Source organism: Sardina pilchardus, chromosome 3, assembly GCF_963854185.1.
Source record: "Sardina pilchardus chromosome 3, fSarPil1.1, whole genome shotgun sequence".
Taxonomy (NCBI): Eukaryota; Metazoa; Chordata; class Actinopteri; order Clupeiformes; family Clupeidae; genus Sardina; species Sardina pilchardus.
The window spans coordinates 21,809,086-21,822,846 of NC_084996.1; the positions used below are offsets into that span (position 1 = coordinate 21,809,086).

The 13,761-nt window shown below is 45.6% G+C and overlaps 1 protein-coding gene across 3 annotated transcripts in view; it reads right to left on the reverse strand.

Moving 5' to 3' along the window:
- The window catches only part of kpnb1 (karyopherin (importin) beta 1), a 30,721-nt gene that overhangs the window by 14,204 nt on the left and 2,756 nt on the right, over positions 1-13,761 (reverse strand). For 2 of the 3 annotated variants that reach the window (XM_062532416.1, XM_062532415.1), the window contains exons 3-13: positions 12,212-12,394; positions 10,784-10,984; positions 9,702-9,854; positions 8,460-8,519; positions 8,075-8,164; positions 7,689-7,808; positions 6,895-6,996; positions 4,064-4,288; positions 2,426-2,617; positions 1,391-1,521; positions 11-158 (exon numbers count right to left, since the gene is read on the reverse strand). In XM_062532416.1, coding sequence (XP_062388400.1) covers positions 11-158; positions 1,391-1,521; positions 2,426-2,617; positions 4,064-4,288; positions 6,895-6,996; positions 7,689-7,808; positions 8,075-8,164; positions 8,460-8,519; positions 9,702-9,854; positions 10,784-10,984; positions 12,212-12,394 — 1,605 coding nt within the window. The remainder of the gene's footprint in view (positions 1-10; positions 159-1,390; positions 1,522-2,425; positions 2,618-4,063; positions 4,289-6,894; positions 6,997-7,688; positions 7,809-8,074; positions 8,165-8,459; positions 8,520-9,701; positions 9,855-10,783; positions 10,985-12,211; positions 12,395-13,761) is intronic. The other variant, XM_062532417.1, reaches the window with a different exon arrangement.

Here is a 13,761-nt window from a genome sequence, read left to right on the forward strand (position 1 = left end):
TGTGTCTCACCTCCATCTGCAGGACCTGCTGCAGCCTCTCCATGATGACGAGCGTGGTCTTCTGCACGGCGGGGTAGCAGTCCTTAGCACTGTTCTTCACGATCTCCATCAGGGCCTCGTACGCAGCACTGCGCAGGTTATTCTGGTGCCCGTCCGGTCTGCAGAGGAAGAGGAAGAGGAAGAGGACGGGGGGGATGAGCCACCATTTTAGCACATGTTTCTGGGGTAAATCGCTTCAGAAAGTATTAAGTGTTAAGACATTGGGAAGACACACAGGGGTGAACCGTCATTTCATAACCATAGTCTTGGTAGTTCACTTCAGAAAGTATTAAGAATTTGGGAAGTAAGGAAATAGGAGTCCTGACAGGAAGGCCGAACAGCATATCAGTTCTCTGTTATTGAAGTTCCTTTTATAAGGGCCGAACAGCATATCAGTTCTCCGTTATTGAAGTCCCTTATATACGGCCGAACAGCATATCAGTTCTCCGTTACTGGAGTCCCTTATATACGGCCGAACAGCATATCAGCTCTCCGTTACTGGAGTCCCTTATATACGGCCGAACAGCATATCAGCTCTCCGTTACTGGAGTCCCTTATATACGGCCGAACAGCATATCAGCTCTCCGTTACTGGAGTCCCTTATATACGGCCGAACAGCATATCAGCTCTCCGTTACTGGAGTCCCTTATGGGGCCTGCAGACCAAGCAGAGGCTCAGATGTCCGATAGCAACTGGCTGGTCGATGAGCATCTGTGTGCATCTCCAATCGGTGCAGAGGGCGCGGCTCTGCCAGCGCAGGACGGCTCTCCCTGCACTAGCTTACAGACGGCCAGCGCAGGACGGCTCTCCCTGCACTAGCTTACAGACGGCTCTTCCTCCACTAGCTTACAGACGGCCACAGTAGGTAGTGTTCATTAGTCTGGCTAGCGCCATACTAAGCTCAATCTTCTAAGACTGAACATTAGTCTGGGGAGTCTGTGCTTTATTTCTACTGCACAAGAGGCGTGATCAATGGGTATAGTTCAAATTACTCTGTACGCTTGGATAGTTCTTCAACCAATCAGACCAACGATTCGGATGCGTCTTTTGGACAAGCTAGTTTGTGACTGGACCCAAAGGTTGTGGACAGGAAGCAGGGAAGATAGATGTGCATGTTTCCAGCCTGAGCTGCCGAAATCCAAATGTCACAGCAGCTGAGGCAGGTTTAAGTTTTCATAGTACTCATGTCATAGTAGGTCTCAGAAACTGTAAGGTTATGCATCAGTGTTTCAGAGTGGTGCATGATTTCTCATCACAGACCAGACATGCCCCGCCCCCTACCCTGAATCCCCCCACAGCAAGCTCCAGCATAACAGAAAAGCACTCCCCACACACACACACACAGCCTCACCTGTCTGTGGTTTCCAGAAGCTTCTGCACGATGAGCTCGAAGGAGGAGGACAGGCAGTAGGTAGCGGGCTCTTCCTGTTCCTCGGCCGCGTCCGTGGCCTCGTATGCCGCCTCCGCCAGGCTGGAGAACGCCTGCAAGGCATCATGGGAAAGCATGACGTCAGACAAAAACCTGACGACTACCTGAAGACCTTGGATATAGGTGTGGAATGCTTCTTTCAACATAGAATGTGTTCAAAGTATGTACTGAAGTTAAGTCTAATTTTAAAGTGTTTTTAAAGTAAAATAAAGTGCTTACATGCAAACTATTTATATACAAATAAGTAATTAATTCACATTAATTAATTCAAATTAATTCATTAATTAATGTTTAATGTCAAATCAACACCAATAAATGAATGTCCACAAGTAGAATGTGATTCTCCAGTATATCTCTCAGGTGTTTTGTTATACCCCTAATAATCTAATGATAAAATTACATATAGCAGAAAAAGTTGAATTACTCAAATAACAAATAGCAATAATTTTATAAACTGTGTGCCTTGTAGGTCTCAGATTATGTTTAGGTTTATACATCACAGCATCAGCGTGGTGCATGATTTCTCCTCATAGACCAGACATCAGTTCCCGCCGGGACTCGAACCCACAACTTTAGAGATCTATAGCATGCAAGTCCAGCTCCTTAACCACTACGCTACCACCACCCCATCAAACATGCAGCTCACCCTGTATGTGAGTGAGAGTGTGCATGCATGTGTGTGATCACTTTTACTGTGTATGTGTGGGGATGTGTGGGGATGTGTGTCTATGTGTGGGTGTGTTTTGTCTGTTTTGTAAAAGGAACAACTACATCAGGAGAGAAAGTAATCACACCGCCCCCTACTGGAGACGTTTAGTAAAAAAAAAAAAAAAAATCTAGGTCTACATGCAAAAAATGGTGGGGTGTTGGTGTGTGTCCGTATTTGTGCCTGTGTAGGTGGGTGCGTGTCTGTAGGTGTGTGTGTGTGTGTGCCTGTGTAGGTGTGTGTGTCCGTACCCAGCAGACGTTGGATGCGACGCGGGGCTCGGCCCCCAGGCCCTCGATCAGGCACTGCAGCAGCGGCGCCAGGTACACCTCGTTGATGGCCGCCTCGGGGAGCAGCTCGCAGATGCGCCCCACCGTCCAGGCCGTCGTGTCCCTCACCACCACACTGGGGTCCTTCATCAGCTCGATCAGCGTGGGCATGGCCTGAGCACAGGAAGGGACACACACACACACACACGATTTAAAATAGGTAACAGAACAGAGTGTAAGACGCTACAGCAAGGACGTCCCTCCCGAAAGCTCCTAACCATGTGCCACTATAACTACAGCACGTGCCATCTGCATTAAAAGTGTGCCGCTAACAGTGTGGAACGGCTGATAGCAGTGGAACAAGGAAAACAATTAATTATTTAAAATAAGTAACAGAGTAAAGCAGAATTCACAGTAAGAACGATAACGGTAGCCATAACGATAAGTGTCCACACTGACAAACAAGAAGTCTCTCCTTTTGTAAATGAATCTGATGGCTAAAATGTGATGGGTTCTGATTAGATGTTAGCTGTATATCGTTCTCAAAATCGGTCTGAAAGTGATGCCCAACAATATTGTTTTCATGCCACTATTGTTATAGTTTACGTGTGAACGTAGTCATTCATATGAACGAGAACGATATTTGTTTATCATTATCGATCTTGGTGTGAATGCCGCACAAGACGCTACAGCAAGCATGTCCCTCCAGGATGCTAGCAACCATGTGGCACTAACTATGTGCTATCTGCACTAACAGTGTGCTACTAACCGTATGTACTGGCTGATAGCAGTGGATTGGCAGGTTTCTGTGGTTTTAAAGCAGTTTCGGTTTCTATATCTGCACAATGCCTCCTCTCCTACAGCTTCCTGGACGACCGCGTTTGAACTGGTTGCACGTACTGGCCTCTGACCAGACTTCATAGTGTGACCTTCAAACTGCTTCTCCATATAGAAGCCGATGCTGCTCATTTAATGAGCAGTCACACCAATTCCTTCCTTATTTGTATTAAACTTACTTCGTCAAATAGCTTTTAGCTGCAATACATTCTTAACAAAACCCTACTTATGAGCATACTGGTGGGTTAGTATGCAGTTGCTCAAATGACAAGGAGCTGGAGTTAGTGCCACCTCTATACATAATCTCAATTTAAACTAAATAAATAAAATAATAAATAAATAAATAAAAGACAGGACTTTATTCCCCAACTCTTGTGTCTGCATCTGCGTTCATGTCATAGTAGGTCTCAGATACCGTGTGTAGGTTATGCATCAGTGCTTCAGAGTGGTGCATGGTTTCTCATCACAGACCAGACATGCTCCATCCCCTACCCTGAATTATCCCCCTACAGCAAGCTCTAGCATAGCAGAAAAGCTCCAGTCCTGCCCCAGAATCCCCACCTGTCCATAGGTGCAATAAATGAATGAATGAATGAATGAATGAATGAATGATTAGATGAGTGAATGAATGAATGATTAGATGAATGAATGAATGAATGAATGATTAGATGAATGAATGAATGAATGATTAGATGATTAGATGATTAGATGAATGACTGAATGAATGAATGAATGATTAGATGAATGAATGAATGAATGACAATAAAAGACAGAATGGCAGACCTGGATGACGAGGGGCTTGAGCTGGTTGAGTTCGGGGCCCTCGAGGATGGAGCCGAAGGCCATGACGGAGGCGTCGCGGTAGCGCCAGTCGGGGTGCTTGATGTGCTCCTTGATGAAGGGCAGCACGTGCGGCACCACGTCGTCCTCGCAGCAGGTGGCCAGCAGCATCAGGCACACGCCCGCCGCCTTGCACGGGTTCCAGTCGTCGTCGTCGTCATTCTCGTCCTGACGCAGGGGGAGGGAGGGAGGGAGGGAGGGGGAGAGACCGGTTAGCCATCACATGGAGGAACGGACAAGGTTTTAGGAATTAAGTTCCGCTTTACATTTACACGGGTTCCCCCAGTCATTGTCATCACTCATTCATTTACACAGGTTCCCATAGTCTCAGTCATTGTAATCACTCGTTCATTTACACAGGTTCCCATAGTCTCAGTCATTGTAATGACTCATTCATGCACACAGGCTCCCATAGTTTCAGTCATTATCACCACTCCTGACAGAGGGGGGCAGATCTATTTTGCAAATAAATAAATTGCATGGAGCAGATTATATAACATTCACGTCACTACTTGCTTTTCTTTTTAAAGAAAGCCACCAAGAAAGAACCCAGTACAAAAGAACACCCCTCAAAAAAAACCCAGCCCAGCACTGAAAGCCTTCCTCAAGAGCACGCCCCACTGTGACATAACTAAGCATCAGCAGCTGCGGTGTCAGTGTGCTAATTGAAGAGCAATTAGCACAGACGCTAATTAGATAGCTTCACTACAGGAGCGGGAGAGAGACAAGGCCACAGAGAAGCAAGGCCTGTGACCTTTCACCCACGCAGAGCAACAAGGCCTGCGACCTTTCACCCACGCAGAGCAACAAGGCCTGCGACCTTTCACCCACGCAGAGCAACAAGGCTGCGTGTTAGCATCTATTTTCAAAATGTGCTACAGAGATGGACATTCCACTCAACACATGGCACAATGACATCATTAAGGCCACAAGTACAGTCAGGCTAGGAACTCAAGCTCAAGCTAAGAATTCAAGCCGTCTTACTGTTGTTCCTGCTATTTGTTTGAGTGTTGTACTTTGAGAGCAAAGTTAACCGGAGTCAAATTCCTTGTTTGTTTACGCAAACCTGGCCAAATCCAAGCGGATTCTGATTCTGGGAATGATTTCTGTTTTCCTGTATACCAGCTGTACATTCAGCAGAGCTTCTTGAACAGAACTTCCTTAAGGGTTAAACAGGGGCTGCAGGCCACGCTCATATGACAAACGCAAAGGCACAAGTGACCCCCCCCCACCCGCAAGCTTCCGATGCACGTGCAAACAGCTGTACAGTATGCACCCCCCCCCCCCGCGGAATTAACATTCTGCTAATTCCAACCCCAATACTGAGCGACAGCCCCTAACCCGATGCAGTTGCTGCTTATTTACGGAAATAAAAAGAGGATGCATTTTTCAAATACTCTGCATTGGTGAGAAGGATTTGGATTAACTCAGAGAGAGCTAATACCACAAAGCCAATGAGTAGCATGAGTGTGTGTTGGTTGAGATGGAGATTTCGATCTCTCCAGTTTACACACAGTGAGAATCACCCTTCCTCCTACAGCAAACAGACAGGAGTCCCTCCCTGGTCATTACATAACAAGGCCTAGCATCTGAGGAGTGAGGACACCGCATCAACATGAATACGCACATTGTGAATTCAACATTGAATTGCAATGCCCGCTTAAAACGCATATCAGGTAAAATCAGATAGCATTCTGCATCCCTCAAATACACGCACACTAAATGATGACACTTGGATGACTTGTGTTCAATGGGGCTTACTGGTGTGTTTGAATGCAGGTTACAAATACATTTCTGCAGCAGAAAAGGAGTAACAATGTGCCAAAAGCAAGTAGAGTTGATCTGAGCAGGTACCATTTAGAATACCAGCTGCATGCTGACAAGACAGGAAATTATTTGTGCCTGAAATTATCCAATACATTAAAAAACAATACAGTCAGAAAACAGCCTTTCTTGACTTTGCACATGGCCGAGCTCGAGCCTGAATTCAGGCATCATGCCTGAACTCTATCAGGCCTGTATGTGTATGACTTTAAGAGGGCTAATGTGTCTGGGGTTGCTGGGTTGTAGCAGCTACAGTAAGTGTTTGACTAACTGTGCATTCAGACCAAGACCGTCAAGAGTCAAGAGCGCCGGAAATCATTCATTTTCTATGGAGAGTCGGCGTTACCGGCGTCAAAAGCATTGTGGGTGTGAGCGTGGCTTCATGAGCTTCACGGGCGTCAAAAAAAAGTTGAGCCTCAGTTAACTTTATGGTAATGAGCTATGACACGCTTCAGCGTCAACTAATCAGAATGTCAAACTCGCAGGATTGCTGCTTGTGGTTTGTTTGAATGTTTCACGTCATGGCTTTTGGCACCGAACTGGGTTGAGCGTCGAGCTATGAGCTTCACCAGCGACTTTGACGCTTTTGATGGTTTCGGTCTGAATGCACAGTAAGAGGGCTAATGTGCCTGGTGTTGCTGGGTTGTAGCAGCTATAGTATGTGAATGACTAAAAGCTAATGTGCCTGGTGTTGCTGGGTTGTAGCAGCTATAGTATGTGTATGACTGTAAGAGAGCTAGTGTGCGTGGTGTTGCTGGGTTGTAGCAGCTACAGTATGTGTATGACTGTAAGAGGGCTAATGTGCCTGGGGGGTTGCTGGGTTATAGCAGCTACAGTGTGTGTATGACTGTAAGAGAGCTAGTGTGCGTGGCGTTACTGGGTTGTAGCAGCTACAGTGTGTGTATGACTGTAAGAGAGCTAATGTGCCTGGCGTTGCTGGGTTGGCTTACCTGCTTGGTGAGTGTCTGCGTGAGGATGGGCACCAGGTACTGCAAGGCCCCTTTGGCGTAGAACTTGCTTGTGTGCTCCGGAGGACGACCCTGCTCTGACGCCTGGCAACCGGCGGGTGGGGTACAGTTCACAGAGAAGAAGGAATACACACATTAAGCAACAGAAACGGCACCCATAGACACATGTTTAAAAACAGAGAAGAAACACACAAATTAAGCAACAGAAACGACACACACATACACATGTTTAAAAAAACACATTCATCAATTGTGTAAGTGGCTGCTGTCTGTAGCAACCACAGCGAGAACAACTTTCAGTCAACGTTATGGTTAGATTAAGCAGCTAACAAGAACTCTAAATTAAGCACACCACAGCGGAACAGAGCTGCATATTTACTGCTGTGCAGTGCTATATCTAGATAAAGCGCTAAACATTTAGTGTTGCAGTTGTAATTAAGCAACACCTCAGTTCAGAAGCAAAGTGTACCATAATTTCCCCACTATTACACATGGCTTATAAATTGATTTTGCAAAATTTCTTCAGCTATGAGGTTAATACATGTACATGGGGCAGTTAATTTAGTTATGGTATTCATATTTTTTTTTTTTTTTAAACTTGCATAAATCACTGTCCTGTGGCTGATACACAACGCAGCAAATACACAGGGCATTACTGTCCAGTAATTATTTATTCACTAGACTCTAGATATCAGCTGAATAAAAACAAGCACTCATCCATTTCAGACATGTTGACTTGCATGAGAATAAGAAAAGCCAGAGCTTAGTGTTCCTACCCAACTCACCTCCGTGGCTTCAATGGCCAAGTCCATCTCCTCGTCACACACGTTGGACCAGAACTCGATTCCTTGTAAGGCAACTTCGTCAATGTCACTTTTCATGGCTTCTATTGTGATCTGTGTGGAGATGAATACAGACAGTGGACACAGTTGACTACTCCAGTTCCGAACTTGCATTACACACTCAATTAGTCTTGGCAGATGGAAACACATATTATACAAATGTGACGACAAAAAAAATAAATTGTTATTGATTCAGTTCAATTCAGTCAGTAAAATCCATGCATGTTATCTACATATACACTGTAGACTCATCTCTAAAAGACGTTTTTTTAGACAATTACAAGAGGACTGAGAACACACACACACACACACACACTCACCGCGAACAGAGCAGGCCCCATGTACGTCTCCATGTACTGGTAGTACAGCGACATGATTTTCACCAGGTTCTGTAAGGCAGCCACCCGTACCTACACAAGGATCACATTTCCACAGCGCCGATTAATATTTCACACACATTTCATCACAAAGGGTCCTGTTTGTTTGGACTGTGGGCATCAGACTGCAAAGGCAGCAAAATGGACTATTTCACACCTCATCAAATTTATTTTGGTTTCAAAGCATTGTTGGTAAGAGAAAAAAGAAATCTCTTTAATACATTAAGGTCTGTTGAGTTTTGAGGATTCCTTGCTTGGCTTCAGAGGAGCAGCACTTGCTATCGGCAGGCATTGAGACAGCTGAAATGGGAGCGTCTCGAGTACTTACTCTGGTGTCAGGGCACTGTGTTGCTTCACAGACGACCTGCATTATAAAATGTCTCTCCGTCTGAAAGAGAAGGAAAATAAAAGCTTCATGTGAAAACAACTCCACAGAGGGGAAAGAAAGCTCTTCCTGAATGAATGACTAAATCAAAATAGAACTGCTAAAAGGGCAATCTACATAAAGAGAAAGCTCCTTGAGCATCCCATTGACAGGAAAAAAAAACAAACAAACAAAAAAGAAAACAAGCACTTCTACATGTTGCTAATTGACAGTCTTTTTTTCCCCTGCTGTTGCTCATGAAAAGTAGCCTGGGTGTTCCCATCCTGCCTCGCGCGGTGATTTCATTCACGCTGCTAAGGCAGTCTGGAAACTAGCACCCAAATTTTCGCCTGATGTTGGCAACCAATCACAGAACAGGGGAGAAAGCAAGACCATGATGAGCTATGCACAGACGCATTTGAAAGACATCTGTGGTGCCCAATGAACGGATCTGGGCATTTTTTTCAAATACGAGAAAATTAACGTCTGGTTGCCAGACCACGTCTCATTTGAGAAGTGGTAGGCGTTAGCCAGGCTATGCTTTCACAATGGCTACTAGCAGCAGCGTTCACAGATTACTGCTGGCTGCCCCCCCCCCCCCATGCAGAGCGGTCAGGAACAGGCCTGAGGAATGGCCCCCGCAATGTGCCCGCCTGCCCACCCGCCCGAGACAAGAGGCCCGGAATATTCCCCCCACTGCAACAAGCAGCGCACTGGGCACATTGTGAAGGTCATGGGATATTCTGAGGAAGTAACTCTGCACCGACGGGCTCGGGAATAAAAGGTTTTTAAATGCTCTGTGTGTGTGTGTGTGTGTGTGTGTGTGTGTGTGTGTGTGTGGAGGGGGGGGGGGCATCCCTCATCAGAATGGGTCACTTACACCATTCAGTCAGGCCAGAGTGGGGAGAGTGGGCGAGCTTTTTACCATCTCCTTTGGGGCAAGATGGGAGTGCGTTTCTACACCGTTGCTGGGGCAGAACTACAGCAGGCTAACAAATAGGTCGCTAAAAATGTGGATGGTGGAGGAATGTTGACTGCATAGTGGAATTAGGGAGTCCATGCCTTGCTTTGGTGAACTCTAGCAAGTTAAGCATAGATATATTTGATTATTAAGCTAGGGAGGGCCTACCTCTTTACCGAAGTTGGCTTTGGTGAACTCTAGCAAGTTAAGCGTAGATACATTCAATTAAGCTAGGGAGGGCCTACCTCTTTATCGAAGTTGGCTTTGGTGAACTCGAGCGAGTTGAGCAGGGCGTTAGTGGCGGCCAGCTTGACGTTGTTGCTGGGCTCCTCTTTGCGCATGCCCTGGATGATGGCCGTCAGGATCTGATTGGCGCTCTCCTGGAGTTGCTCTGGGTCCTGCAGGAGCCGACCAATCACAAGGCAGAAAAGACACAATCAGGAAGAGCAGAGAAGACTTACATGAATAAGGTGTCTGATTTGGCTTATTTGACTTCCTATTTGGAGACTTAAGACAACACTTGTCGTTATTGACCTTTTTCTTTTTTTAAAACCTAACATTTCACTTCACTAAACATATGCATACAGAACAATTAAAATAAGATATAGCTTTAACAGTATTCAATATAATTTCAGGTAACTGCAGTGAAGTGTCTACAGTGGATTTATCTAAAGAAATAAAGCGGTTTCAGAGTGTGTGTGTGTATGTGTACGAGTGTCAAAACGATTTGCATGAAACGCATGATTGGATGAGTCATTCTCTAAGGACATCTCCCTGGCCTGGGCCCTTAGCACCACCATCATAACAGCCAGCACTTAATATACTTGCAGCCGTTAGGAATGCGAGAGCATCAGCACAAACGAGCGCAAACAATGTTCTGTAGCTGTGTTCTAGCCATGTTCTATAGAGCTGTTCTACAGCTGTACTAGCTATTCCTAAGATAGTCAGCAAAAGTGAGATTCTTGATGCAATTAGACTGCCTCTCAACAAATTTAGGTCAACTGTTTAGCTTGAGAAAGTTCATTTGGATTAAAAAAAAAAAAAAAAAAAAAAGATGTACACTACTCACAAAAGGTTAGGGATATTTGGCTTGTATGTGAAATGTAATGTTTCAGTACACAAAGTCCTGAATCACTAAATTGTTCGACATTCCCATTCAAAAAAATTAGAGAAGGACAAATTAAGTTCACCTGTAAAGGTTATAGTGGATTTTAGGTTCATCCTGAAATTTCCCCCCGAGCCAAAGCCAAATATCCCTGACCTCAATGTGAGTATGTGAGTAACGCATTTCTTTCAAGTGAAGTTGAATGGCGCTGGCGTTGCCTACAATGTCCTGGCAGATGTATCCGATGGCCTCCAGGGTGGACTCCTTCATGTGCTCCGTGCTGCTGGGGTCCGTCACGTTGGCCACCAGCTGGGGGATGAGCTCGGGCCACTGGTTCACGGGGATCTCGGCGCACGCGATACCCGCCACGCACTGGGACGCCGAGCTGGGCCGGTACGTCTCCGTCCCCAGGGTCTGCAGCACCTGCAGAGGGGGGATGGGAGAGAGGGATGGATGGAGAGGGAGAAAGATGGAGGGGTGGAGGGAGAAAGTTGGAGGGGTGGAGAGGGAGAAAGGTGGAGGGGTGGAGAGGGAGAAAGATGGCAGTATGGAGAGAGAAAGGTGGAGGGGTGGAGAGGGAGAAAGATGGAGGGGTGTAGAGGGAGAAAGATGGCAGAGAGGGGGAAAGATGGGAAGGGATGGAGAGAGGGCCAATTAAGTGATTGAGGAGGGAGGACAACAGCAGAAAGAAAAGGAACAGGAGAGATGTCAAGAGGAAGTGAGTAATCCATGGGTGAGGGAGATAGAAATAAGGAGAGAAACAGAGAGGATGAGGGAGAGGGGATGAAAAAAATAATAATAAAAAAGAAAAAAAAAAGAGGAAGAATTAGATCTTTGCACCAGACGTCTGGAACCACAGCCTTCAGAGGGCTGCTGCTTCAGCATTCCAGTCATACACACACACACACACACACGTTCATCACCCACAAAGGCTCCAGACCAGACACACAAATATGAGTGGGATGGATGCCGGCTCTGCACTATTTAGGAACAAGTGGTGGGATCTCACAGAGGCTGCCGTGGACAGGATCAACTTAGCTTAGAGGGAGGGGGGAGAGAGAGAGAGAGAGAGAGAGAGAGAGAGAGAGAGAGGGAGAGAGAAGGACGCAGAGGCTAAAGTAAACATACAGGATAAAAGTGGGAAAGAGAGGAATGCCTAACAACTTCCACAGGTTGTATCCCACATGAAGTAAAAAGTGAAAGTGAGAGGGGAGCAAACTGAACTAAAACATGGCTGGGGCCAGAGGTTACACACATATCAGTGTAGTTCAGCTCACGGGGGGCTGATAATGTGGGAGCAGCCTGTGCTAAAGCTTATTAAGCCTGCCTCTCTTCAGCCCAGTATTATCCTTTCAAACACTAGGGAATGAAATACAACAATGCAGAGAGAGAGAGAGAGAGAGAGAGAGAGAGAGAGAGAGAGAGAGGAGGGAGAGAGAGAGAGAGGAGGGAGAGAGAGAGAGAGAGAGAGAGAGAGAGAGAGAGAGAAAAGGACAGACAGGATGAGAGAAGAGACATATACAGAAAGAAATGATGAGGCAAAGAGAAAGAGAAAGAGAGAGAGAACACCAACACATGTATGTATAAAAAAAGCAGACAGCAATAGGGGGCTTGGGGGAGGTTTGCAGGGGGATGAAAGGAGACGCCTACGTAGTTCTTGATCTCCCGGCGGGCGTTGGCATCGATGGCCAGCCATCTCTGCTGATAGCGCGTCTTCACATCTGGGTCCTTTGAGGTCAGGGAGTTCTTCACCTGCAGCCCGGAGGCGACCCGAGCTACCTGTGTGTTTCCAGGGTTGGCCAAGACCTTGGACAGCTCCACCAGGAACGTGGGCTAAAGAGAGGAAGGGAGAGACTTATGAGACCGGTGACCACAGCACACCAAAGACAGCTGCAGTATCCCTCTGCTGAAGCAGATTGCAAATGCAAAAGCCTATCATTGTTCATACAGCTTATTTTAGGGTACATTGCAGCCATCAGCTTCCATTATAGGCCTTTTTTTTATTTTTATTTTTTAAAATCAATATCCTTAGGTGGAACAATTCGTCCTTCTTGATCCGATAATATTTCAGTTTCCATCCTTTCCAAGGAGTCAGGATGCTGAGATGCTGCGGGAGATGACCTCATACGGCTTAGGCAAGCCAGTGAGGGCATTTTTATTCAATAAACACTAGGGCTAAAAGATTAATCTATTTTTTTACATGAAACTACAATTTTAACGAATGCAATTGGCAAAGGCTGCATTTAATCATGAAGCTTGTGAGTCAGACCCAGTGGTTAACTATGCATTGGATTAGAGGACAGAGCAGTTGCTTCAATGTTCTCTTAATAGGCAACACTTCATAAGATGCTTTAAAAGTGTTATAGACAGGGCAATAAATACTGAACTGAAGTTTCAACCGTACTTTCAAAAAATTACAATGAAAATCTAACATTGATCAGGAAAATCACAAGTAGACGTTTTGCCCAAATCATTCAGCCCTAATGATGTACACAAATGCATAATAGAGGACTGTATATACCGGCTTTTCTAACAAGTCCTCCTAGGGAGGATTTAAAAAATATATATTATTGTTATTAATTCATCACTAGCCTCAACACACCTCACTACTACATAGATGGCCCAGACCAGCGCAAGATACTACATCAGGTAGATGGAGACACAGCAACTACACAATGTCCTCACTACTAAATAGATGGCACAGACCAGCGTGAGATACTACATCAGGTAGATGGAGACACAGCAACTACATAATGTCTCTTTCCCTGCTGATGCTGATTCACGGTTCTGCAGTCTTACAGCCATTGGCCACTCCAGTTGGGTCAAGATCAAACATCAGACGAGATATTGATCTAATCGCCACACAGGGAATTTACAGGATTTTGAGTTTTGGTTGATAACGCAAAATCACTCTCTACATTATGATAACTCAGTGACCAGGTAATGGACATTACTCTGACCCAGCAATGCCAGCTTGAGCAATAGCGACACTCCCTGCCCGGTACAGGCATTCATACATTTAGGCTTCATTTTAATATTTACAAAGTTGTCAAACAGTATGCATACATGTGGGGATGGTCATCTTAAACATGCATGCAGTACATTGGCCATTTCATGCCACTAGCAAGTGGTTACCATATTCAGATCCTTCTTTGCACCTTTTAGACCATGCTAGTGGCCAATGCAATTGTTAGGTGTTT